The sequence below is a fragment of the Corvus cornix genome, chromosome 11, assembly GCF_000738735.6.
Source record: "Corvus cornix cornix isolate S_Up_H32 chromosome 11, ASM73873v5, whole genome shotgun sequence".
NCBI classification, from domain to species: Eukaryota; Metazoa; Chordata; class Aves; order Passeriformes; family Corvidae; genus Corvus; species Corvus cornix.
This window is the reverse complement of record NC_046341.1, coordinates 1,163,071-1,190,843: the sequence shown is the minus strand read 5'-3', so window position 1 is coordinate 1,190,843 and position 27,773 is coordinate 1,163,071. Positions and strand designations below refer to the sequence as shown.

General features: G+C 49.4%; 1 protein-coding gene across 1 annotated transcript; it reads left to right on the top strand.

Moving 5' to 3' along the window:
- The first annotated feature begins 54 nt into the window (after positions 1-54).
- Positions 55-27,279, top strand: SPG7 (SPG7 matrix AAA peptidase subunit, paraplegin). Its single transcript, XM_039558209.1, has 17 exons — positions 55-171; positions 1,582-1,684; positions 2,167-2,256; positions 5,837-6,087; positions 6,681-6,820; positions 8,624-8,726; positions 10,195-10,320; positions 10,611-10,773; positions 11,496-11,669; positions 15,704-15,828; positions 17,021-17,123; positions 18,090-18,200; positions 21,867-21,982; positions 23,295-23,451; positions 24,030-24,193; positions 24,911-24,988; positions 26,619-27,279. Exons 1-17 carry the CDS (start codon positions 55-57, stop codon positions 26,826-26,828), a joined length of 2,331 nt encoding a protein of 776 aa, XP_039414143.1. The 3' UTR covers positions 26,829-27,279.
- Positions 27,280-27,773: the final 494 nt, after the last annotated feature.

Here is a 27,773-nt window from a genome sequence, read left to right as displayed (position 1 = left end):
GGCCCGTCCCGCCGGCGCGGCTCGTGAGGCCTCCGGGGAAAGGCACCGGCGGACATGGCGCTGCTGCTGCGGATGGGGATTCTCCGCGGCCGCTGCTCCTTCTGGCGGCCTCCCGCCGCCGCCTGGGCCCGGCCCCGCGGCTGTGCCCTCGGTGGAGTTCGCGGCCTGCAGGTAACGGGGCGGTGGTGGGGCCTCACCGAGTACCGGGGGCACCGGGAGAGGAGGAGAACGGGGGCAGAGGGACGTTCGGGCTGCTCGGAGGGGACCTCTGATTGTGCCGTCCAAAGGTCTGTCGTGTCAGCGCTGTTGGGCCCTGACTTGGGAAACTCCGTGGAAATAATGGAATTATCTGGGTGGGAAGGGACCTTAAAGCTCATCTCATTCTAATGCCCTGCCATGGGCAGGGGCACCTTCCACTCCCCCAGGTTGCTCCAAGCCCCCTCCAGCCTGTCCTTGGACATTTCCATGTATGGGGCAGCCACAGCTGCTCTGAGCATCCTGTGCCAGGGCCTCACCCCCCTCACAGGGAACAATTTCTTCCCAATATCCCATCTAACCCTGCTCTCTGCCAGTGGGAAGCCATTCCCTGTGTCCTGTTCCTCCATCCCTTGTCCCAAGTCCCTCTCCAGCTCTCTTGGAGCCCCTTTAGGCCCTGGAAAGGTCACAGGTCACGGCAAAGCTCTTCTCCAGGCTGAACAATCCCAATTCTCCCAGCCTTTCCTTGTACAAGAGGTGCTCCTTCCCTCTCATCAACTTTGTGGCGTCGTCTGGATTTAAGCCTTTTTTTGTGGTGCAGGTAGGAGGTGGAGGGAGAACAATGGCACCATTGTTTCATGCCAAGTTTTTCTGGGATCGTTTATATGTAGGCTGTTCTGTTCTAGAGAGCATCAATCCTAAGGTTGCCATCTTAAGCCATCACAAGCTGGAAAAAAGAGGAAAACCAGGAAAAGAGAGTGAGGGGTTTCAGCCTGCTCAGTGTCCCTGGCTGGTTTAGAAACTGGAGCCTGTGCAGTGGAGGGGAGACAGGGAATCACACTGGAGAAGGAGCCAGACTTGTGTTCAGTGAGACTACTAGCGTTAGTTTAGCTGTCCTGAAATTGCACTTAAATGGGAGTATCCACTGCAGGATTCCTGCTGAGTTACCTCTGGGACAGAGCTGCATTGGCCTTGCTGCTGTGCAGGAGGGTTCAAAGTCCTTAAAATTTCCTTTAAAAAAATCCTTTTTCATTAAAAAGCTTTCTCTTAATATGGTAGGGAGTCTTTACATTCTAAGAACTGATTTCCAACGTGCCTTTAGAACAAAAAACAGACACAGGGAGGAAAAAGATGAAATATGAAGTGTTTTGAGTGTGGGTTGTCTATTTTTGCTTGTGCTTTCTTTGAACTGGACTATAAACATTTCCAGAGTCACGTGGGAAGTGCACAACCAGGAGTCCCATCCAGGGCTCCCAGCTGCTGTCCTGACACTCACCCACAGTGTTTCCCTGTTAAGGAATCCAAGTCTCACAGAGGTACACAAAGCCTGAGCAGCCACAGCACTTTTCCAATCGTTGTCTTGTTTTTCTTTCTCTCCTTGCTCAGAGCCTCCTGGCACCAACACTCTCCCTACCACGTCAAGGTCTCAGTGGAGTCCTGACAAAACAGCACATAATCCGGGATCCAGTCAGACTTTGGAATCTCCTGGGTGAGTCCTGAGGAGCAGGAAGGGAAAAGGTCTGATTTCATAAGAGAATTGACCTTTCCTCACCTTCCCTCTGCATTCCTGAAAGTGCAGCAGAGCTGTTCTGTTCCTGGATGTGGGACCTGGGTGTGTTTGCAGGGCTCCAGATTTGTGTTTGGTGACAGGGATGAACTGTGGCACCTTCCTATGAGGAGCTCATGGGATTAAAGAACTACTGGAGTCACTAGACTTTGTGTTTGTAGTCTTTTTTGGCTTTTATTGGAGTATCCCCCAGCATTCCCAAGAAGCCTGATTTAATTCCATTACCTGTGTTTCCTTTAATGAGCATCTGCCATCCCAAGTGTGAGGTTGTTCCTAACTGCCCACACAAGTGTTAACGATGGCTGTGCCTTGGGAATTGTGTCCATGTTTCAGTACTAAAGAAATGTCTCCAAATTATTTCCCTTGTGCCATTAAAACAATCTCTGACCTCTGCTTGCCTGCAGGTAGCACCTCCTGGTTTGCTACTTCCAGCTCTCGGGGGAGTAGCCAGAAGAATGGAGGATTCAAGAAGAAATCTCCACAGGAGGAGGATGGTACGTGTGTGCCAAAAATTCCAGGATTTACTGAAGCCCAGGGAGGGGCACACAGGAGGGGAACACTTTGTGCTCCTCTCTCTGGGGAGTTCCCTGTACCTGTAACCTCCCCCTGTACGAGCCTGGAGCTAAGAGCAGGTTTTAAGAAGTATTTTGGTTTAGGTGATGGACTGGAAGATACAAGGCAGATCATAGAAATCCTGGAATTATTTGGGTTGGAAGGACCATAAAACCTGTCCTACCATGGGCAGGGACACCTTCAACTGTCCCAGGCTGCTCCAAGCCCCGTCCAGCCTGGCCTTGGACACTTCCAGGGATCCAGGGGCAGCCACAGCTGCTCTGGGCACCCTGTGCCAAGGCCTCTCCACCCTCCCAGGGAAGAATTTTTCCCTAATATCTAGTCACAGGATGAAAGAGCATGAAAATGACTCTCTCTCTGGGCCACTTTGCATCCTGTGCAAATCACTCTATAACTGTTTGCCTTGGCTGTGCCCCTTTATGGAGGGGGACAGTAACATTAGCTGGCTTTTGGTTGGGAGGTTTTGTTGTAGAGCATTTTGACTTAATAAACTTGTATTGACTAAACCCAGTCCTTTAAGCTGGATTTGGTTTTATTTTCTTCTGTTTCATTTACCTTCAATGTGGATGTGCCCCTACCTCTACTGATTCACAGAACTCAGATATAAATTTCCTTAAAGAGCTCTCAGCTGGGTTACTAATTTTTCTTGTGTTTTTTTTTTTTAAATCAGTCTTTCTAGATACTGGTTTTTTCCATGTCTTATTCTCCTAAGCCCCAGGCACGTACAGAACTTTTTGAAAATGAGTTTTATCTCTCTAAAAACCTGTCAATCACAGAGTGGCTTGGGTTGGAAGGGACCACAAAATCATCCAGTTCCAACCCCCTGCCGTGGCTCCAGAACTTTGTACTGCAAGTTGGGAGGCATTTAATGTCGTTACAGATTGTAATATAATTTTATAATTTATTTTCTAAACATTTACCTGGGTATCATCAAATGACGTGAGCACTTGGCTTTTGCTTTGTTGTGCTTAATAATTGAATCCTCTTGGACTTTTTGCTTTTGAAGTCAGAGGTCAGCTGCTGTTGACAGCCTGGCTGGTGTCACTGGAGTGCCCTTAGGACCAGAGCAATGGCTTTTCCTTGATGATTCAACTGGGACGAAGTATTCAGTGGGATGTGAGTGCAGGTATCACAGAGCCCTCAGGAAGGAAGTCAGGGTGTGGAATTTGGGCCCATGGTGAGCGAGGCCAGGGGATGACTGAGCACAGCACCTGGAAGCACTGTAGCTGTTCAAATCAGTAACCAGCAACACACCGTGTTCCATGGCCTCTCTCCTCCTGTGATTAATGGACAGCCTGGCTTTGGGAGGGGGAATGCTGCCCCGTGTCTCCAGGGGAACACTTGTCTCTGCTGTAATTATTACAAAGAACTCTTCAAACTGTCACCACAGCCCTTGCAAAGATTTTAATCAGAGAGTTCACGTTTGGGGTTAATGGCAAATCATTGCTTGGTGGAGACTCAAAAGCTGGAAGTATTCCCACAGCTGCTGCTTGCAAGTGTCACATGCAGTCCCTAGGACTAATTTCCTGAGTGTTGTGGGGTGGCTTGTGGTGCAGTGTGGATGTTGTGCTGTACAGTCAGTCGTGCTTTACCTCAGCTGAGAAATAGATCGGTTTTGTCCTTAATTAAATGCAGACCAGAGGAAAGCATGGTGTTGCCTTCCAGCTTTCTAGAAATGGGGTTTTCTCCTGAAATTATTCAGCTGCAGGTTAAAGGTCCTAGAAAGATCTAATTCCTGGAAATGGGAGAAGTTGTGTCAGGATGTCTAATGGGCAGCTTTCCCCTGGGTGATGTTTTTGTGATCGCACCCCTGGTTGTGTGTGCTTAGAGCAGGTTATGGGCCTCCACTTGGTCTGAAGTGTAATACAGGAGAGTGCTCTAGCAGGAATTGACTCTTGATGCCTCCGAGGAACTTGCACAGCCATAGACGGACTTTTTCCTGTTGGGATTCAGTTTCCTGAAGTAATTTCTTTTCTCTGTAGAATCTTTTTATTTAGAACCTGCTCAGCTTTTCAGGATGTTGTGCAGACTAAGTCTTCTATCACGTATTTTAATTTTCCGTAATAAGACTGTAGTGGATGTCATCCTGCAGCCTTGGGATGAATTCCTGAGTCCTAACAAAGCTGGATGCAGCAGATAACACTTGGTGAGGGGATGGCAGCAGAGAACAAAGCGGATGGGCTGGACGTGGAGCCTGAGCTTGTCACAGCCCTCTGAAATGATGACTTCTCTGCCAAGCTGCATTGTTTCTATTTAGGAACAGGCCTTTCCTGTTCAGCATGGAGCAGAGCTGGGAAGCAGTGAAAAATGAGGCTGTGCCTTTGAAGGACAGAGGACTTTTTTTAGCAGCTGCCTGGGTCATATGTTTGTCCCTGGGTTTTGTTGCAGCATGCGTAGGGCCTAATTGGTGACTGGTGATAAATGCTGGTGTCAGGACATTTGTTATGAATTTGCAAATAAATCAAATCTGGGCTGCAGCACTGATGCATTAGAGCCCAGTGGCACAGAATGAATTTATTTCTGGGTGTAGAAGGGTATTTATGTGTGCCATGGTGCTGTTGCTGTTAAATTGTGTATCAAGAGCAAGTGCTAAATTATATATTGGGAACATTCACATGTGACTGGAAAGAGGAGGAGATATTTGTTGTCATTTGAACAACTCAAACACTGGCCAGCGGCTGACATTGAACTGTGCTGTGACAGTCCTTTACAGCCCACAGAATCATAAATTTGCCTGTGCAGTGCAAAAAAAAAAGTGTTGTGGGACTGGAAAAATATTTGGTGGCAAATAGTTGAAGTAAAACATCCCTTTTCCATGTGTCATTGCTTCAGTGTGGCTCTAGTACAATAAAAGTGTGGGAAAGCACATCCAACGTAGGAATCCCTCTTGGATACAGATCCTTAATGTAGGCAAGTTATCAAACCCTCTGAAACATGAGGTGAGTTGTATGGGAGAAAATCCGGGGAATTTGGTTAAGGCAGATGGATTTGCAGTGTATTTGTGTGCTGTGCTATTTCCCATTCTCTGCAAATGCAGGTATTTACTGAGGTAGTGGAAGCATTGCTGGAGTCATGGTGCAGGTGCCAGGAGATCAGAGCTCGCCTGGAAACAATAATGTGCTGTGGGATTTACCAGGGACACTGGCTTTACTCCTAATATTTTCTGTTGTGGAACCATGTTGTATGAAGTGGGTTATAGTCATTCTGCAGTTTGATTTTTAGCAATAAGGATCCTGTGGCTTTATTTGACCTCTGTCCATATGGGGCCAGGCAAGAGAGTGTCTCATTTTATCCTAGAATGGTATTTGGTGGAATTTTAGTGCGTTTGGTGCACTAGGACCGTGGGAAGCCCAGTCCTTTAGGAGAAACCAAACATGCAGCACAAAACCCCCCCACAAGTGCCATTGCGTTAATATTTGTCATTTAATTATGCCTTCTTTGGGTCAGAAAGCTCCACAATTACGCACTAATCCTTTTTCCTCTGATACCTTTCCTCTAAAGAGGAGGAGAAGCGCAGGAGAAGGGAAAATCAGATGCACCTGGAACGTTTGCGGGCACTGCTGGTGCTCACCTTCATCGTGCTGATGCTTCGCTTCATGATCAGCGAGAACAGGGAAGGGACCAACATCTCCTGGAACTACTTTGTGAATGAGATGCTGGCCAAGGGGGAGGTGCAGAGGATCGAGGTGGTGCCTGAGAGTGACATCGTGGAGATTTATCTGCACCCAGGAGGAACTCCACATGGACAAGTTGTGAGTGACTCCCTACAGCTGGAGTGAATGAGCTTAGATAATACTGCAGAAGGTGGCTGAATTAATGAATGTATGTGGTCAGTAAAACTCCAGCTGGTAAATTTGCTTTTCTTTAATTCTTTTCTTTCTTGTGTTTGAAGTTCAGGGGGCCTCAAGCAACTTGAAAATTAAGACTTCCTGTTTGAATTGTAAAAATAATTAATAATGGCCTCGAAAAAATTCTTTTGTATGTCTAAAAAGCTGGAGAAACTCAATTTTCTTCTACCAGCTCAGTCTGATATGGGAAAAAGCGTACAGGAGATTGTAAACTCTTACGACTGGGTTTTGGTTCAAAAGTTTTCTCCTGCTTGGATTTTAGTCATGAGTGTTCTGTCAAACTCCATCAGCCTTTTTCCCTGAGACCAGAGGGTTCCTAAATTCACTTGGAGCCCTGGTGTCAGTCATCTGCTCCCGAATTCATTGATGCAGGATCAAAGGGTGTAGCATGAGGCTAATTTTTACCTGACCTGTCCATGCTGTGCACCTCTGCTCCTTGCAGATATTGATGTATAATAAATAACATTTCCATGCTGCTGTGGCTTGCCTGTCCCCAGAACGTGACCCTGCTGTACACCATGCGCGTGGCAAACATCGACAAATTCGAAGAGAAGCTCAGAGCTGTGGAGGATGAGCTGAATATTGATGAGAAAGAGAGAATCCCCATTTCCTACAAACACCCTGGCTTTTATGGAAAGTATGATATAAATTGTCCTTACTGTTGCTCTTGTATTGGTGACAGCATCCTTTGCTTGGAGAGAAAAGTGACTTTCAGCTAAATGTTACCTAAATACAGAATGAAAAAGTGGGCTTGGATTTGGAGCATTGAATGAATATTTCTGAAAGATAAGGTGCTTTAGATGTACATTGATGTTTGAAAAGTGAGGGTCCTGAGAATTTTGGAATTGCAACATGCAACAGGCCAAAATGTTTCAGGTCAGGGTCACCGAGTTCTTGCCCAGCTGAGCACTTTTTGTCCTCATAATCAACTATTCAAGTGCAGAGTGTGATAGAAATCTTGGCAACAAGTGATGTTGCAGCCTGGTCTGCAGAGAAGGCTGGGAGTGCACTAAGCTTTCCTTCCTTGTTAAAATGCTTAGATTTTCCCTCTGGAGATGGCCAGTGTGTGCAATTCCTCCTCACAGACACCTTGCCAAAATGTGAAGTTTCTGTATGAATGGATACCTGGGCTGGATTTTGTCCTCTCATCAACATTTGGACATGTTTAATATATAGTTGAATATGTGAAGATAGGCTTTTCAAACTAATCATGCAGTATGAGACCTTCAGTTCAAATTCAGAACTTGCCAATTTTTTCAGACTTAGGTGTAACAGGAAGACAGGACTGAACAGACAATCAGCCCTCAACACAAACTGTTTCCCCTGCTCCTCAAAAGAGGTTTTAAACAATTTAAGAGCTGTGATGGGGTGTGAAGTCTCTCAGAAGACCTGATGCATGTCTGGAGGATTTGGTCTCAAGTCTGAAGCCTGTGAGGTGCAGAGCCTTTGTGACTTGGGCTCAGCCCACTCTGCACTGTGGGCGCTCGGGGTGTTTCAGAATTAATCCTGTTTGCAGAGCAGACAAACTGAAGGTGCCTTTCAGGTTTCAGTGTTGCCTTTGCATCTCTCACTGAGCAGAAAAAAATGCAGCTGGGTATAGAGCTCCTGCTGGTCCCTTGCTTCAGTAAATCATCCCTCTCTGAGAGGTGGAACACACATTCCTGGTGTAAAGATAAGCATGAAAGTGGGGCGAGGCCAGATGGTTCCTCAGGCATGTGGAGCAGAACAGGGGCCCACCAATCTCAGCCTGTCATCTGTCATAGGATCAATGTTCCTGCTCTTGGGAGCATCCTTTGTTTAGAGCTCACAGGGTTTTTGTTCTCAGCATGTTTGTCCTGTAACTGTGTTGGACCTGGAGTGTCATCTCAGCTCCCCACTCCCTTCTAATGCAATGGGTGTTCCAAAGGATCCAGAAAACTGACAGTGTTGGTTCTGGAGCACTTTTTTCTGGCGTAAAGGGCTCCTGAGAGATTTAACTACAGAGGATCAAGCAGTCTCTTAATGGGAGACCCACACCAGGATTTCTGCCAGGACTGGGGGGGTTGGAATCCCTATTGTTACTAGACACTGTCCTCTGCAGTGAGGTCCCTTTGGATGTACTGCCAGCCCCAGTGGATTCTGTTCCGGGTGTCATCTGAGTGCTTCGAGGTCCTGCTTGTTTTAGAAGCAGAAATGCCTCTGAAGTGGATGGTGAGGTTGAATTTCTTCCACAGCTGTAGGCAATGTTTGCCAGTGCCCTCTGCTTAACTTCTTAGGTTATGTAATGGCTGGGGTTTGGGGTTTTATGTATCCGTATAAAAACCGGTGAAAGTTCCATTTTCTTAATCACGTCTGCTCATTTGCACTGTAGCCTAAATGTCCTTTAAAAGTGGCCATGTTGGGTAATATTGACCAGGTTGTGGCCGAATGCTTCAGTTTGTACCTGTCTTTGTCCTTTCAGTGATGTCCTTTCCCTGATAGTGACACTGGTGGCCGTGTCCATGCTGTGGAGCATCTTCCGCCTCTTCAGGGTGGCGAGCAGGGCCGGAGGCTTCAACGCCTTTGTGAGTAGCCTGGGTTTTCAGCATGTTTTGCAGCCTGTTGGGAGTCCTGGCTTCTGCTGGGTTATCTCCTCCCCTTTTCCCAGCAAAGTCAGTGCAGGATGAGGATGAGCTGGTGCCAAGGACTCTCCCATCTTGCCACATCTTGCATCCTGTGCTGATCATCTCCCTGGCTGGTACCTTAACTGGCCTTAGCTGAGGTCCCTTCCCAATGGCAGGAAGGGCTGAGCTCAGGGAATTTCAGTCCAGTTTGCTGTTTTCAAAGCTTGCTAATGAGCTGCAGCTGCAGATGGTGTTTTTCACTGGGCCCTGCCAACATGCCTCCCATACAGCCAGAAGTAGGAATTGCTGCTTTCTGCAAAATGAGTTCTCAATTTATAAAATATGTTCAGATTCTGGAGTTCATTATGTGTTGGCCTGTTCTGCTCCTGCCGCATGCCTCTCTTGCAACACCAGGCAAACCTCCCCCTCCTCCCCTCTCCCACCCTGGTCTGGATCAGCTGATGAAACTGTAGGAATCAGCCTGGGGTGCTCTGTCCCTGACCGCAGGGATTGGGGATGAGAACACAGTGAATTCAGTCCCTTGTTGGATTTCCCACTCAGTCTCCTCCGCAGTTCTCTTTTGGCTTTGAGATTCTCTTTGAACAAAAGGATGCAGCTGCTCAGAGAAAAAGAATATTTTAAAGAAATGTTGAGTAATGAGGCCTTGAGGACTAGATTGTGTCCTTGCCTAAGTGGGGACAACCAGGCCCTGAGTTTAACTCTTCCTCTGGATGTTTCTGAGGCCTCAGAAGCCATAAACTTTCTTCTGAAAGAAAAAACCTCCTGAGTAGCTGTTTTGGGTAGAACACACTGAGCAGTTATGAGTGGGATGTTTAACTGAATTCTTGTTTTGACTCTCATTGTGGCTTCATATGCATCAGGAGACGGAAACGTGGTGGCTGTTCAATTTGAGAACTTGTAGTTTTGGCCTGGGGTGTTTCCAGCAGAAACCAGCAGCAGCATCAGGCACTGGTGCAAAGTGTCTGTGCTTTCACAAGTATTGGCAATTATTTGCCACTGACAGTTATTTGCCATCAATGCATATTCCTCGGAACTGTGCCTGTCCCATGTGTATTGAGGATCAGAGCATTTAGAAATCAGGGAGGAGATCCCAAATCAGGTTTTGGACATCTGCATGTTTTTAATAATCATCCCTGTCTGGTCTATATGGAATTTGAACTGGATTGTGTTGGGACTATTACTGCAAGTTTATTCTGTCTCTTCCCAATATGTGGATAAATAAAGTCTGAGTCAACCATCCATTTGGGAACTTTCTCCAGAGCAAAAATCCGTGAAACACCAGTGCTTTGGTGAGGACTTCAGTGGTGTTTGGTGGGGACAGCTGGGCTGTTGCCCAAAATAGAGCAAAGAGCCTTTCCAGACTGTTGCCTTGTCCAAATTTGTTTGGTCTTTGTGCTGCCTTCCACAGAACCAGCTGAAGATGGCTCGTTTCACCATTGTGGATGGGAAATCTGGAAAAGGGATTAGCTTCAAGGATGTAGCAGGAATGCATGAGGCAAAAATGGAAGTCAAGGAGTTTGTGGACTATTTAAAGGTATGTAAAAGTAGGACAAAATGAATGTTTGCTCCCTGTCTTCTGGGATAGAGGGGTGACCTGGGGAGGAGGTGGTGCTCTGCTCTTTATCCTTTGTGGTTCTGGGCAGCCTCTGTTGAAAAAAGCTCTGTATGCCCATTTCCACAATGGGAATGCAGATGGAGCTGCTCCCATTGGCAGCTCAGAGCTGCCCAGGCTGAAAACATTCTCAGGAAGCTCTGGGAGGCCCCACTGTGGTGCAGGTGCTTGGTGTGAGCTGTGGCTCTGACCAGGCTGTGTTGTCCTTGCAGAATCCCGATCGCTACCTCCAGCTCGGGGCCAAAGTGCCCAAGGGTGCCTTGTTGCTGGGCCCGCCAGGCTGTGGGAAGACTTTGCTGGCCAAGGCTGTGGCTACAGAGGCCCAGGTGCCGTTTCTGGCCATGGCAGGCTCTGAGTTCGTGGAGGTGATTGGAGGTGAGGTGCTCCGAGGAACAGGGGGAGCTCTCTTGGTCTGTTGTGGAGGGGGCTGGCTGGGCTTCCTGCAAAGGACAGGGCTTGGCATGGGGAGGGCGAGTTGGATACTTAGACTGAAGATATAAACGGTTTTCAGTGATGCAGTTCCTTAATTATGTAGCATCTGAAGTGCATTTCTGGTTGCTGCTTTCTGACAGTGTGCAGCTGTGGTTCTTCACCTGCAAGCATCCTCCCTGGCTTCCCTGTACCTATTATTAAAGCCCTTGACTGAGGCTTCCTTCCTTGTATGGAAATGCAGATGGGGAAAGTAGAGCCTCTCTGTGCCTTGGGAATTCCATCCTTCTCCTTTTCTTCCTTCCTCACAGATCTCTTGAGACCCGACAAGGGTCAGTATGCAGGAAAATGTTGAATATATCTGCTTTGAGCTGTGGGAGGAACAGGAGGCCATGTTGGGAGCTGGGAGCAAAGCTCCTCTTGCAGCAGCTGTAGGAGTCTCTGCGGGTTTAGGAGCCCAGTTAAAGCCAGCTCCAGGACAGACTGAGCCTAAGGACTAATCACAAGTTCTGGGGCTGTTTCTTTGTGCCAAGAGTGTTGAGAGTGGGACCGCCATATTTAGAGGGTTTGTCTGATGTCAGGTGTCTCATTGAGGGCAGTAATGCTGCTCTCCAGCTTTGCTAACAGTTTCAGCTGCCAGGTTCACTGTTTGTTCCCATTCCCCGCAGGTCTGGGAGCCGCTCGTGTCCGGAGCCTGTTCCGGGAGGCGCAGGCTCGCGCTCCCTGCATCGTCTACATTGATGAGATCGATGCCGTGGGCAAGAAGCGCTCCACCAACGTGTCTGGCTTTGCCAATGCTGAGGAGGAGCAGACCTTAAACCAGCTGCTGGTGGAAATGGATGGTCAGTGTTTCTCCCTGGGCTTATCTCCTCAGAGGTCCAGCTGTTGGCCTGTTCATCTTTGTCCCGTTTGAGCTTGCCTGGTCTCTGCAGTGTTCTCTTGCTGAAGTCTGAACCAGTCTGAACCCATGTACCCCATCACTAGTCCCTAAATCTAGTAAATTTTAGCCCCCTGGAGTTTCAGTCCAGCTGGCCATTACACTTTGTTGGATACTTGCTGTATCCAGTCTGAGACAGGTAGTGGTTTAAAGCCTGTCAGGGTTTAGAGTTCAGCTGTCCCAAAGGGACATAAATGATGTAGTACATCAGTTCTCCTGTCCATTGCCTTATGTTTGTGTTGTCTGCCTGACCACAGGATCTCTGAGATGAGGGAGATAAGCTTTGCAAACAAGTCCTGGTTTGATGCCACACTTGTGTTTGGTTTCTGGCTGTTCTGCACCTGGAATTGGCCCTGTGCTCAGACACTTTCACACAAAGAATGATCCTTTGGCAGTCCTTAGTCCTGTCTCTGTCCAAGCCTGCAGCACTGACCCAACTTGCAGTACTTCTGTTGCTAAATCTTACTATTGCAGAGCAGGATCAGGAATAACCAACTACCTGTCCATCAGGGAGCATTTGTTTCATTTTTCCCTTCACTGTAACTGTGACTCGTAGCTTGACTGTCATGTTGTCTCATCACACTCTTCATATGAAAAATTAAGCCATCATGCACCAAAAGCATCCCCAGACATGGGTTCCAGCTGCTGGCTCTCTACTGAGTGTTTGCAGTGAAGTAGAGGATGTTGCCAGCAAAGGCCAGTGGTAACACAGCCCAGCAGTCCTGGCTTGGGTGGGTCCTTTTCTCCCCTGACAGTTGTGAGCTGGCCTCTGAATTAAATGGAAGCCTGCATGTCTGTTCAGGAATATGGAGTCAGTACATTCCACACCTCTATCCTAAAAATGAAAATGTCTGATTTCCATCAGTCTGTAAAAATTAGGTGTGGTTTCCAGAGTGTTTTCCTGGTGAGTCTCAATGCAGAAATGAGGGTTCAACTCAAGTGGAAAGTGAGTTTAGAAGGTAAATATTATCCTCAGTGTGTACTTTATAGTCCCTTGTTTGCAGTGTGCTGCCTGGTTTATTTTTAAATCTGTATTATCTCATTCTTTATTCATGTCTCGCACAGATCATGTACAGAGTCCCTCATTTTGCTCACTGCTTTATCAAACACACGCTAAAAAAAACAGTCCAAGGAGTTGACAGTGTCAAACAGGAGACAGCTGGCAAGGATGTCAGCCTGGTGCTGGGAACATGGGATCAGCAGGGATCCTGGCACGTGTCACTGGAGTGTTACCTAACAGGGTGTGTTGCCTAAAATGACACTGATGTGCCACGTGCGTCACAACAAAACAGTTCTCAGGTTGATGGTGAATAAGCTGTTTAGGAGGGGAACAGTTCTGCCCCAGGAGTGGTGGGTGTTTGTAAGGAAGCCTTGAGAGGGAAGGTTGAGCATAAATTGAATGTTGGAGGCAAGACAACACCACAGACCCGAGGTGGGTATTAACTGGAGAAAAAAAAAAGCATGCACAAAAGCAGATCAGTGAGTCATCAGTGATTGTTGGATTTCTGTGATTTCTGTGATTGAATGAGATTCCTTGGAGGGGAAGGGAGAGGGAGAAAAGGAGATCAGAGCTGTGCAGGCTGCAGGGCGGTGAGGACAGCATGAGCTGCATGGGGTGAGTGCAGGCTGGGGTTCGGTCACACTGGTGTGAACATTTTGGAGTAATCGGAGGGCTCTTCCCTCAGCAGCCTCAGGTTCCTTCCCTCAGCAGCCTCGGGTTCTTTCCCTCTGACAACTTCTGAGTTCGGGAAGCACCGGGATGTGGTGGGAGAAGGGGAGGCGCTGGAGGGAGCCTCTCTACAAAAGCTGTTTGTGAGAGCAGAGTGAGTGACGCACAAACCCCGGCTCTGTCGGAGCAGGTGCCTGCTTTGAATAGTGAATCTTCCCTCTCAAACCGCAGACAAGCGGAAGAGGAATGTGACCCAAATCTCTCCTCTGTTCTGGATGCTTTGAGAGGAGCTTTGGCAGTCCTGGGCTGAGCTGGGGTTTGTGAATGGAAATGCAGGACGGCTTTTGGTAGGAGCTCTTCACCTGGAGCCCTCAGACAAGTCCAAAGCTGTGCCATGTGCAGCCCCGAGGCTTCCTTCAGGAAGGGACCCCATTTCAGTGCCACTGCTCCCAGGAGATGTCCAAAGGCTTTTGGACAAATGGCTGGAGGGTGACACAGTGTAACCATGCAGGTGAGATGCCCACCAAGCAGTGTGTTGCTCAGTGGGGAGCAGGGCACTTGCAGCTCAAGTGGACCCTTTTTCCCATTCCTTTCTGGAGTGGTTCATTTGTGACCCTTGCAGGAACTCTTTTCTTCAGGCTGCATTTTCAGAGCTGTCTCTCATTTGTTGATATGATGAGGTGTTGTTTTTGTAGCCTGTTCCTTTGGCTGACCTTTGCCTGTGACATGCCAGGTGGTGTTGCATTAAGCAAGTGGGGCAGAAGCCGATGTGAGGAGGATGCTCTTAGTGCTTCTGGTTTTTTATTTGTTCTAATAGTCAGACCTATTTTAGGAGAGTCTTCCCAGCTGCAAGGCAGATAATGCAGTGTGCCATCTAATCCTGCCATTCCTGGAGTGCCTGCCAGTCTCTGCTTGTTTATCCCTCTCCAGAGTGCAGTGTGATACACACCTGAAGGGTGCTCGGCTTCATCCTCTCCGGCAGCTTATTTAGGCAGGAGCCTGCAGAGAGGGAGCACCGGGTCTGCTGCAGCACAGGCTGGCACAGCCAGTCCCCTGCCTCACCTGGAACCTTGATCTGTGCTGAGCTCTCGCACGCTGACACATTTGGCAGCTCTTCTGCTGGAGCTGAGAGCTGAAACTGGCCCAGCTTACATGCACAGAGCCGCCTCTCCACAGCGTGGGACTTGGCAGAGGGAAGCACATGGGACTGTGGTGTCCTTTCCCTGGGAAGGCTGCTGTGTGCCAGGGCTGGGGAATGTGCTGGAAGCAGGTGACTCATGCCCAGGGGCCTGCAGGCACCTGGAGGAATGCAATAAATAACAGTGTGGGGCAGTGATTCAACAGGAGCTCTGGCTCCCCACCCAGGCAGCTCAAAGTCTGCCCCTCTTTGCCCTCCTGCAGCTGCCAGTGCCCTGCCTTCCCTTCCCCAGGAAATCCTGCCCGTCTTTGATGCCTCCATTGAGGCTGCTCTCAGGCAGCCTATAAATCCTGATGCTCCCTTCATCTTTAAGACCTGGAGACAGAACCTGCTCTGACTGGCTTGGCCAAATTCTGTGCTGATAATCAATGCAAAGCTCTTGGGTTGTGTTGTGTTTCTGGTGTGGGTTCTGCAGGGCTGGTCTGTGCAGGGCCCTGCACAGTGCCTGTAAGTGGTGAGGGAGGAGGCAAAGACCAACTCATGCTGTAACATGGCCCCTCTTGGGTGGCAAAGCTGTCCTCGCTCTGCACTAACCTGAGCAGGCCAGAGGAAAGCCTGTACCACCCCTGGTGGCCTGTCTGTGACTGAAGGCTGAAAGTAAATAAAAACTGAAAGGGCTTTCCGTGGAAATTTGTGGAAAAGGCTGTTTCAGCTAGGAAATGCTGCTTGTACAACCTGGAGCTAAAGGATCGGGAATTGACTTATCCTGGGGGTGAGAAGGCATCTGTGAACTCATCAAAACAGAGATTCTGTTCTGGGTTCTAGTTAGAGCAGTTTCCAAGAGTGGCAATAGGAAGGAGAAAAAGAAGTCTTAAGCCAAGGCTTATTAAGTAAAGGAAAAGGGGATTTCAGAGTATCCATAATAACCAGGGACTGGCCTGGGTGACCTGGGAGGTTCCTTCCTGACTTTGCTCCAAGCTGCAGGGGATACTCAGCCTCAGCAGCCCCAAAGGATGCTGTGAACACCCTCTGGTTTTGTGTAAAGCTGTGTACTCCATCCCCTGCCTCCAGCCCACTGCAGTGCAGTCTGAGGTGTGGAAAAACCTTCTCTGGTTTTCCTTGTTTTTGGCAGGAATGGGGACCACAGATCACGTCATAGTGCTGGCTTCCACCAACCGCGCCGATGTCCTGGACAACGCTCTGATGAGACCTGGGAGGCTGGACAGGCACATCTTTATTGATCTCCCAACACTCCAGGTATGTTCCACCAGCTGCCTTGTCCTTCCTGTGACTGAGGTGTCCCAGTCCCTGCTGGTCTCACTGGCCTGGCAAGGCTGAGCTTGGAGGAGATGGAGATGCTGAGCCTCTATTTGCCTTTGTTCTTGTTTCTGTGCTCTGAATCAAGGATTTGTGGTGCTAATGCAGCAGCCTATTCCTCTGAAGTGGCAGCTCGCTGGTCTGGAGGTCTCTGCTCTGGTAGAGCCTTGGCAGTGAATTCTTTTGTGAGGTTCCCTTTGCCATGCAGATGCAGAGCTATGTTTGTGTCTTCTCTTCAAGAAATTGGGAAGCACCTAATTGGCAATTGGCTGGTGTGAGAGCTTAAATTGTCCTGTGCCTTGAGCACTATTTGTTCTGTAGGTTTATTGCCCTCCCTATCCTTGTAAGGTTCCTCATTTTCCTTTAGGCAGCCTGTTAAGTGACTTTCTCCTTCTGAATGCTTTTTAAATCCATTTACAAGAGTCTTCCATGTCCGCTGTGTTGACATTTGTAGCAGAGTTCTGGGAATAGGCTCAGCTGCAGTGAGGATCTGTGTGCTCTGCCAGCACAGGCTCTTCCTCTCCCATCTGTGCTTCACTGTCCTCCGCAGAGTTTTCAGTGAAAATACCTTAAATGCCTGATAGAATCTGGCCCCGGAAGCATGAACTGTGCAGCTGCCCTGAAGGAGGAAGGGGAAAAACCCTGGCAACTGAGCCCATTGTTTGAGTCAGGATCTCCTGGACCAGCTGAATGAGTCACTGGTGGCTGCTAGCCAGCGGCATCTCACCCCCACCCCCGGCTGGGAAATGGGCGCAGGCTGAGGAGCTGCTGGATGGGCTTTGCAGTTTGTGGTTTGTGCAGGAGCAGGTCGAGGCAGTCGGAGCTCCTTCCTGCGAGAGCTTTTATGGTGAGGGAAAAGTTAAGACAGATCAGAGTGAGAGTGAGGAGGGGAGAGTGGCCCTGAGAGAGAAAGCGGTGACTCAGGGAGAGCCTCGTGCATCTGTTGGGAATTTGAGAGCTGGGTGTTTATCAGGGCTGCTGGAGCACCGGAACGCTGCAAGGAGAGCCCTGCCCTCTGCTGGCACTGTCGTCGTCCCCTCTGCCGGCAGTTCCACGGCCCTGCTCCCTGCCATGGACAGCAGGGCCGCGTTGTGACCCCTGCCTGGGCTCAGGTGCTGGGTGTTCTTTACAGGAGAGAAAAGAGATCTTTGAGCAGCACCTGAAGGGCCTCAAGCTGATCCAGGACGGCAGTTTCTACTCACAGCACCTGGCAGAGCTGACCCCGGGATTCAGTGGTATGATGTGTCCTTGGGCTGCTCCTGCTCCATTCAGGCTGGAGCTCCTGGGTGCTGGGGGTCTAACAGGGAGTTTTGGTCAAAAGGGGCTTTTTTTCTCCATTTCTATGGGAAATAGAAAAAAATTGTGGGAACCTGACCAGCTCCCTACTGAGCTCTGATGAGCAGTTATTCACAACTATTTTCAATCTTCAAAATTTTGTTGGACTAGCAGGGTGGGGAGGTAGGGGAAACACACTTTTATAATGCCCAGGTGCCTAATTCCTGAGGGAAGGAGGAACCAGTCATGCTCTTCTCAGAGCTGTTGAGGATGAGGTGCTGCAGTTCAGAGGAGAGATTGTTAAATTGATTTATGTTACCAGGAAAGCAATGGAAGGAATGAGTAGGAATTATTTTGCTGGTCAGACTAGAAATTGGACAGCTCTGCCTGGCTCCTGCATCAAGCCTGCTTCCAGGGTGGATCCCTGGGAGCTTGAAACAGTACTGAGCAAGGGGCTCCAGAGTTCCTGTTTGTGTGGAGTTCCTGGAATATCCTTTCTGGGTTTCCCCTCTCCCAGGCCCCAGCACGCTGCCTCTCCGTGACTTCTCTCAGCAGCCCCCCACCACCATCACCCACCCACACAAACTGGGAACAGATGTTCCTTCTCTTCTCTCTGAGGCTGAGCAGAGCAGCAGCCTGTGCCAGCCCACTGCCCGCACCATCCCTGTCCCTGGGAGCCAGCCCTGGCCTCAGCCGGCTCCTGGATTGCTGAGCTCTGTGTGGTATCAGCATTCCCTGCCAAAGCAGTTATATTCTTCAAATCCAACATCAACACCAGGGGCTGGGGTTGCTCTCTGTTCCCAAGGAACAAAAAGCACAGGCTGTTTGACTTCCTTAGGTCCTTCTCCAGATTTGTTTGTGCCCGTTCCTCTGAATTCTCTGTCCCATTCAGACCCAGTGTAACTCTTGTGAACTTGTGTCTGCAGGAGCTGATATAGCAAATATCTGCAATGAAGCTGCTCTTCACGCTGCCAGGGAAGGGCACAAATCCATCGATACCTCCAACTTCGAGTACGCTGTGGAAAGAGTCATTGCAGGTGAGAGATGCAGGCATTTCATGGAATTAAGGAATGGTTCAGGTTGGGAGGGACCTTAAAGCCCATCCAGTCCCACCCCCTGCCATGGCAGGGACACCTTCCACTGTCCCAGGCTGCTCCAAGCCCCAATGTCCAACCTGGCCTTGGGCACTGCCAGGGATCCAGGGGCAGCCACAGCTGCTCTGGGCACCCTGTGCCAGGACAGCAGCATTTCTTGGTGTTGCCTCAGGGCTCTGTTCTGCTCAGGTGAGAGGGTTACCTTCCAGAAAGAGAGATGGCTCCAGACAGTGCTGTGGTCTGAAGGTCTTCAATGACAGTCACAGAAAGTTCTCTGAAAAAGACCCCAAATGGCTTCCTCTTCTTGAATCTGCAGGAGTCTGAACTCATAGCTCAGGGAAAGTGGCCAGTGGCAAAATCATAAAGAGTAGAATTCGAATGTGTGGCATTTTCAGTTTAGAAGGTTGGGGGGGTTCGTGAATTGTTGTTTTGGTTTTTTTTTTTAAACAAGAAGAGTGACAATATTTCTGAATTTTTCTTGCTGCTCTGGACACCTGCTACATAAACATCAATAGCAAATAGTCTCTGCATCCTCACCAGCAAGAAATTAGAGATTTTTCTTTCTGCTCTACAAGCCCAGGCTTTGATGAATTGGCAGAATAAACTGCAAGACAGTAGAGCACTGTTCTCCCTCTGAGAACATCCTGTGGCCTTTCCCTGCTGCTTGTGCCATTGCCAGGAGAGGAACCTCTGGAGATTTCCCTGTAGCAGTGTATTGTAGGGAGGGCAAAAGAGTTCCCAGAACTCTTGACTTCACCTGAGGGATTTGAATCTGGTGGGTTTCAGGCTGAACTGCCCTGGTGCCAAGCTGTGGATTTCATAATCAGACAGTGAACTGCTTCCAGGCTCCATTCCCAGGGGGAGCCCGGGCACACAGACTGGCATTCTGTGCCTTTTTAGTGGAATGTGTGCAACAGGATGTTTGTACTGGGTCAGTTACTTCCTGATCCTGGAATTAAATCCTGAGTGTTTGCTTTATCAGAAAATGCTTAGAGAATTCCTCATTTAAAAGAAGATGTTTGAGAAAATTCCTCACAGCTTCACCTGCTGCAGAAAAACAAAACCTTTTGAGTGCTTTGGGTACAAACACGAGCTCCCAAGAGTGGACAGTGAGACAGCTGTAGGTGTAACACAGAAATTCTCATCAGCCGCAGCAAAGATCACGGAATCCTGGAATGGTTTGGGTGGGAAGGGACTTCAAAGTCTATATTCCAATCCCTGCCATGAGCAGGGACACCTTCCACTAGCCCAGACTGCTCCAAGCCCTGTCCAGCCTGGCCTTGGACACTTCCAGGGATCCAGCCACAGCTTCTCTGGGCACCCTGTGCCAGGGCCTGCCCACCCTCACAGGGAAGGGGTTTTTTTTTCCTAATATTCCAACTAAACCTCCTCTTTTTCAGTTTGAAGCCATTCCCCCTTGTCCTGGCACCACGTGCTCTTGTAAAGATGTGCTTTACTTTCCCATCTGCAGGAGCAAAAGCACCAGGCTTGTAGGGACTCACTTGCCTTTTCTTTCTGAGTTCCAGCCTTGCCTTAGTTCCCCAGACTGGGAAAATAAAGCAAAAAGCAAGGAAGGCCAGGGGCCTGGCAGCAGAAGGGATCTCTGGGATCCATGTGGTGGGGCATTGCAGGACGTGGGCTTGGCACTTAAAGCTGCCTGGCCTCACTCAGGCTCTGGGGTGTGTAGGAGGCCACGGAGTCTTTTTGTTGCTTAATCAGATTCTCTCATATTAGCAGGACTGGCTATTTTTTGTAGACAGATTCTAAAAGACCCCAAACAACCCCTCAGGCCCCTGTATTAAATGTACCCTTTCCATGTCATAGAAATGCTTCTGGGTTTCACAATCCAGAGGGCATTTCAGTTCCTATAAAAGCTTTTCTTGAAAGAAAGAAGATACTACTGTGCTTTCCATTAGGAGCTTCTGGTTTTAATAAGAGTGGGGTGGAATCAAAAGGGAGCTCTGCAAGTCCAGAGGCCCTGTCAGCCTTAAAGCTTTGTGTTGCTGTAAGGGAGGAGCAAGAACTTCTCTCTGTGGTAGTTCCCATTGTGTTTTTAGTTTGGGAACAGAAAGCAGTCAGTCAGGTCTCCTGGGAGTGAGGGAAGAAACCTGCTGTGCACACAGAGGCTTTTAGGGCTTGGCTTTAGAAGATGGAGCCTATTTTCTTGGTGGGGTCTGTGTAAGACCAGCAGAGATGCACCAGAGTTGTTTCCTGGGTAGTTTGTGTCATAAATGTGATAACTACAGGCTTTCAGGGAACTTTTCTGCCTAGAGATTGTGTAGGAAAAGAAATAATCTTGGTAGGCACACTGTGTGCTATTGTGGAGAGCACAGTCCCTCCCTCAGTGGGCTGACAGAGGAATGCTTCCAGAATTCTTTAAGTGTGTGTGTATGTGTGTATATATAAGTATATACATATATATTTATAGAGAGTAGGTACATCTTTCTGTGGAAATAGCCATACAGGGCCACGCTCACACACTGCTGACGGCAGGGTAAGGGACTGACTGATGATAATCAAGGCAGTTGCAGTTAATCTGCTGTTCCATCGTGCCTGGCGGGGCACAGCAGTTTCCTGGGTCCCTGAGCAGTAATTTTACAAGATCTGCCACACTAATTTTGTTGTTTCCTTGTTCAATAAAACCCTTGACTTTGTTTAAAAATTCATGTTAATAGAATGTTGTTTTCCAAGACATGAAGCAAGCTTGGTGCAATATTGCTTCTGACTGGCTGCTCTGGGCTCTGTCTGGGGACTCTGGCCTGCAAATCCTGGGACCTTTTTGCATCCAACATTCTGAGCTGTAACGAATGCCTGGCACACTGTGTGTTCTGTACTTACTTTCCTATGTGCTAGAAGTTTTACTTCCATTCACCTTTTTTTTTTTATCCTTTTTGGACTTGCTCTGCCGAGTTGGAAAATAGATACTTTCAAAAATCACCTTCCTCAAGGAAGGGTTAAGTGTGAGTTATGGCTTCATTTGCTGGTTCGCAGGAGCCTGGGAGTAAGCTCATACGGAGCATGCCATGTGTAATCAGAGACATTTTCAGGCTCTGGAGAAGGATTTCTGTATCTACTCTCAGACTTCAGCTGATTTGAACATTCTTAATGCACAATTTTCTCAGCTGGGACCTTGTACATATAATTCAGCATCTCTCTTGTTCTGCCTAAGGGACTGAAAACAGCAAAATCAGTGCGAGGCTCTAGCTAGTCTCATTTTGGGTTTTGTTGTTTGAGGGGTTTTTGTGTTGTTTTCAGATTTTTTTTCCACAAAAAAAATAAAAGAGTAAGCTGCCTTGTTACAGATCCAACGCTGGGAGCAAGGTTCTTGAGCTGTGATCAAATCAAATGTCAAATTATTTGTCTAATGATTAAGTCTCTTGTAAGGAGAAGGGGGAAAGCTTCTGCCAGGGTTTTCAAGCAATTCCAGGCATGGATTGCTTTCTACCTCAGGGCCAGGGAGCACCTTTTCCAAACATTTTAGTTAAAGGACTTTTGCTGCCTCCCCCTCTCCAGAGTGCAGCACAAACAGTTCGGCTGGGCTGGACCAGGTTATGCCCCACTGGTTCCACCTGTTGGTAACTTATCAAACCCTGGTCTGTGTTGCCACAGGCACTGCCAAGAGAAGTAAGATCTTGTCACCAGAAGAGAGGAAGGTGGTGGCATTCCATGAATCCGGGCACGCGCTGGTTGGTTGGCTGCTGGAGCACACCGAGGCCGTCATGAAGGTACCTCCACTGCCAGGGAAGGGAGTCCCGAGGGCTTCCCTGTGTCCAAGATTGCTTTGTGGTGCTTGTGTGCAGTTCTGCTCAGCTCTGTGAGCCTGGGGCTGTGCTACTGCGGCAAAGTAAATGGCAAATCCAGAATCACAGAATCATTTTCTTTGAAAAGGACCTTTGAGGTCATTGAGTCCAACTACTAACTTAGCACTGCCAAACCCACCACTAAACTAGGAGAGGTTCAGGCTGGATATTAGGAGTAAATTCTTCTCTGAAAGGTTGGTTAAATATTGGAACAGGTTCTCCAGGGAAGTGGTGGAGTCACCATCCCTGGAAATGTTCAAAAACAAGCGGACGTGGCACTTCACAGTATGGTTCAGTGGACTGGTGGGATTTGGTTGAAGTTTGGACTTGATGGTCTTGGAGGACATTTCCAGCCTTAATGATTCTGTGATTATATAAACCATGTCCCTAATTCATGCTGTAGAGAAATCCATTATTAGGCTCCATTGATGATAGTGCTGGTGCAAAGCTGATTAACCAGCTATAGGAGAAGCCTTGCAATTAAAAATTAGAAGCAGCTGAGTCTCCTGGTGCTGCTGCTCAGTCATGCACTTCCAGGCTGCTCCATGTGTGCACACATCCAAATGTGATCCCTTTCCCAGCACGTTGCAGCCGGCGAAGCCATTGCAGGAATTGCTCTGATACTGATGGAGAGATGTGTTTCCCAGACTGGGAGATTGTCTGCCCGAAGCCCTTCTCTGCAGGGAAAGGCCTCTCTGGCACCCGGGGATGTGATCCGTGCACATCTCCTCCAAAAGCCGGGACACTGGGGGGAGGTGGGGAGTGAAATGACAAGGGCGACAGCTCCTTGGCCCCTTACCAGTGGCACATTCACTCTGAATCACCCATTGTGTAAGCAGAACTGGTGTTAATTACTCTCGTTTAATGGGTGGGGAAAATGGCTGTTATTTTTCTGAAGGCTTCTGTGTTTCTGCAGGTAGTCTTAGAGATTCTGGAACAGAATCAGTGAACTCTGTGCGGCCTATACACTCCAAAGTAACTCCTAAATTTCAGAATTTCTGTGACTTGCTGTTAAGGATAATCTCCTGAACAGGAAGTGTGCTTGTGTGTGAAGACAGAGCCTTCAGTGCAGGAATAGGGACAGGCTGCTGTCCATGGCCGTGTCTCTGTAGGCCAATCTATCCACGGCTATGGGCAAACTTCACTGGGAATGCAGAGGCCTCTTCCTGCCCTCCCTGTGCTGCTGGAGGGAGAGCTGTGCCGCTCTCTGAGCTGAGGGAGCTGCCCTGTTTTGCAGGTGTCCATAGCTCCTCGGACAAACGCAGCGCTGGGATTCGCGCAGATCCTGCCCCGGGAGCAGTACCTGTTCACCAAGGAGCAGCTGCTGGAGAGGATGTGCATGGCCCTGGGGGGGAGAGTGGCTGAGGCCATCACCTTTAACAAAGTCACCACAGGTGAGGAGCCAGAGCCTGGCATGGGCAGGTGGAGGTCCAAGGGGGTCTCAGCAAGGAACAGAGGTTTCCTGTGCTGGCAAGAAGAAATGTCACGTGGTGTGTTTTGACACTGGTGAGCATGGAGGTCTCTGGGTGGTTGTCACTGTGTTGTCTCAGACTTGTCCCAAAGCCTAAGGCCACTGGTAGAGTTACTGATGAGGCTCTTGAGAAGACCTAGAGCTTTCTTTGCTGTTTCCAACTAGTTCAATTCAAATAGGGTCACAGAATAGTTTGGGTTGGAAGGGCCCTTAAAGCCCATCTCGTTCCACCCCTTGCCGTGGATAGGGACACCTTCCACTAGACCAGGTTGCTCAGTGGGCAGTGGCAGGTCAGGACTCAGGTGAGCTGGCCACAGTAGGGTCACTCCCTGTCACTTCTGGGACGTGCAGGAAGGTCCCTCGGTGGGTGGAGTGTTCACCCCCATGGGCTCCAGTGGGTCCTCTGCTCTCTCCACTGGTAGGACATGTGTTTGTGCAGGACGTGCTTTTCGTGCACTTAGCTGAGAGCTGGCCAGCAGTGTGTGTGTCTTTCCTGCCCAGGAGCACAGGATGACCTGAAGAAGGTGACCAAGATCGCCTACTCCATGGTGAAGCAGTACGGGATGGTGCCCAGCATCGGGCAGATCTCCTTCCCGGACCTGGAGAGTGCCCCTGGCATCGGCCGGCGCCCCTTCAGCCAGGGCCTGCAGCAAATGATGGACCACGTAAGGTCACCCTGGGCTAAGGGCTTCTTTTTGTTCTTTGCTTTCTGCAGTTCAGTGAAAAATGGCAAGTGGTTTACACCCAAACAATTTGCATTTTGCTGTTGGCCAGTGAGTGAGCACTTACCTGTTCCATGCCTGTGGCAGGGCTGTGCAGTGAGGCAGCAGGAACAGGCAGAATCCCACCTGGCTGTGAGTTCCGTCCAGTAGCCTGTGCTGTGCAGGGCTGAGATGGCAAGAAATCTGTGTTTTATGGTCACAGCTGCACAGTGTAAATGTCTGCGCTTCCTAGATCAGATCTAACCAAAATGATGGTCAGACTTGACTGCAAATCAGCCTGTATTGACAGGAAATTTGGCTTCATTGCTGAAAAAACACATTGTTTTAGTTCAAAAGTCAAAAAGCTGGAAACAAAAAAGCTCTGTTTCAGAAGCACCATGGCTGTGCTTCCCTGGGATTTGTGCTGAGCTGCACCTTTAGCTCCTGGACAGCCTTAATCTGCATTTCCCATCGAGCTGTGCTAGGGCAAGACTTCACTGCCCCTTATCACCAGCACTCCTTGGGCCTTTTTCCAACCAGTTTATCCATAGTTTCTGTTGATGGGAACCACATTCTGCCTGGCTCAGTTTGCAGATTCCATCCCTCAGTGCTCTCCTTGTTTAGCCACACGTTGTGTTTGTTGCCACCTACGCCCCAACTCCCTCTTCTTGTTTCTTCAAGGAAGCCAAAAGCCTGGTGGCTCAGGCTTACAGGCGCACAGAAAAGCTCTTGCTGGAGAACCGGGACAAGCTGCAAACAGTGAGTTGAATTGTGTGGGGGTTTGTTGGTTGGTTTGGGTTAGTTTGGGTGTTTTTAACTGGTGGTTTTTGCCTTGCTGCTTTCTGTGCTCTGTAGCTCAGCTGTTGCAGTGTTGTCTCTCTCCTAGAAAGTCTTGTAGTGGGAGTGTTGGGAACGAGTGACTGTTTACTGTGTATCCCCCGGATTCAGAGCAGGCACGGGAGGAATGTGTGTGCCTTTCCCAGCAGTGAGTAGTCTGCCTCCTCACACCAGCTGGTGTTTGCAGGGTAGAGGAGGAGGAGTGCTCTGTGGAAATGATCAAAGCTGGAATTTGTGTCCTTCACCTGCACTTCTCTGCTTGCCTCTTGGCAGCAGAGTTTCCTGGAGAGCTGACAGTGGCTGTTTTTGGGAAGCCAAGCCAGCAATCAGGTGGACAGTGTCTGGCTTTGGTGTAGGAATAGGGGGCCTGTCACCTTGGTTGATGGGGCTGGTTCCCGCTTTCTGGTGACTCCAGGCAGTTTTCACCTCCTTAATAACTGATATACCAAGGCATCTTTGTTGCAGAGATAGAGCTTTTCCTCCTCCCCTCTGTGTTGTGACAGTCCCAATCCAGCCCCACACCCTGGCACATCCCCACCTGTGCCAGGAGCTCTGTGCCCAGTGCTGAGCCAAGCTTGGGTCACAGCACCCTCTGTATCTCCTTGACTTCCCTTCAGAATTCCAGTCCGTGACTTCCAAAATGACCAGGAGTCAACTTAATGTTGCCTATTTTGCAAATGAAGCAATTGTTTTCCTTAATTCTTCTTTTTAAACAATCAAGAACAGCAACAACAGCCCCTTCAGCTACGCAGTGTCAGGCCTCCAGTGCGTGGTCAGGAGAGAACTGGGGCACGCCGCTGTCCCCGGGACAGTGCCCTGGCAGCTCTGGAGCGGGGATCCTCAGGGGTGTCTCTGCAGGCTCCTCTGTCCTGCTGCTGCCGTGTAACAGCAGCCAGCTGTTTGCTAGAGGCTCAGCGCAGAAAAACTTTAAAGCGCAGCCAAAGTATCTCCAGAGTAAGTGTTTCAGCTGCCAGGCCAGCGTGTCACATCTCGTCAGCAGCATCGAGCAGTTCCACGCTGGACAGCCACCTGCTGCTCCAGAGGGGCGGTGCTGCTGCCAGAGGGGCCAGAGAATTCCACTCTTCTGGGGAGGAACTTGTGCTGACCTCCAGCCCCTGCCTGCAGGAACAGGCAGCTCTTTGTTAGCACTGTGTGTGCAGGGAAAGCTCAGGGTCTGCCAGAGGTCTCCATGCTGCTGCTTCGGCTCTTGGGCAGGGCCACAGGTGCAGTGACAGTGGCAGGAGGGACACTTCTCTCATTGTTCCTGGAGCTCTCATTCCAAATCATTCCCAAGAGCTTGCTTTGTTGCAGTCACGTCATGTGTTCCTGGCCAAACATGCTCTTGGGAACGGTGCTGGAGCCTGGAGAACGTGGTCCTGGCTGCAGTAGCTTCAGGGTCACCCCATCTGTGGTGGGACAGCTGGGGTCTGCTCCTGGGGGCTGCAGGTGCTGAGGCCTGAGTTGAGCTGACAGGTCAGACCAGCTCAGAGAAGCAGTTCTCTGCTCTGCCCGGGGGCTCCATCCCTCATTTTGCCTTCTTCCTCCTTTCCAGCTGTCCAATGCCCTCCTGGAGAAAGAAGTGATCAATTATGATGACATTGAAGCGCTGATCGGGCCCCCGCCACACGGACCCAAGAAGATGATTGCTCCTCAGAGCTGGCTGCAGGCAGAGAGGGACAAGCAGGACACCAGGGAGGAGGAAACACCTCCTCAGCCACCAAATCATGAGGAAGAGGAGGAACCACGCCTGAGACCAGTGTGAACCCACTCCCATGTGGAATGAGACGGCTCTGGAGGCTTCTTTCAGACACAAACCCTTTGCCTTCTCAGCTCCAGAATCAAAGATGCTGAGCACGGAATTGCTGTGCTGCTGCTACCCCAAAATTAAGGGATGGCCAAGTTGGCTCTTTGAGCTTTATCCTGCAGGAAGGAGAACTCCTCAGGATTTCAGAACTGATTTCCCAGCAGGGTAGTGGTGATTAGGAGTCGGGTAAGTCAGATCTGCTGTGGAGGTTTCTTGTACACAGGAGCAGGGAACGTGTTCCAATGGGTGGAAGATCCCATGTAAGCCACGTGCCACGGGAGGAGGGCAGGGCTGTGCCCTCAGCATGGGGACACCCCTGTGGGGCTGAGCTGAGCTGCTGCAGCTCTTGTGTAACCTTTGAAAATAACACACAAACAGCCCTGGCTGGAATAAACTGCCCACAACATGCTGCTGTGTGTGTAGAATGTGTCAGGCTCCGGCAGTGTTTTGGCACACATGAAGCTCATTAGAGCTGTGGAGTGGTCAGGACAAGGGCCTTCTTCTCCCTGGTCAATAATTTATGTCCAGTTTTTACAGCAAGTGTTTCCCAAGCAGAGGTTGAGGCAAAACTCTGCAGAGCTCAGCAGTGGGACATGGGAAACCAACTGTGCAGAGGGTGACTCTGAGTCCATATGGGAAGACTGTTCTGAGCTGCTGGTTCAGAGCTGGAGAGGTGCTCCTGGAAATCCAGCAAAAGCAGGTGTGTTTGTTGGGAATCCTCAGGAGAAGCTGCTTCATCCTCGTGGCTCTTGCAAAACAGGCCCTGCTGACAGGGTTGTCTGGTGTTCATCAGAAAAAGCATTAAAGTGGTTGTTGCTGCCTGGAGTGCCCTGGCTGGGTGCATCTTTTAGGAAAGATTATTGTCTGGAGTTACTCCACCAGGGCTGTCTGTGACCTGAAAGA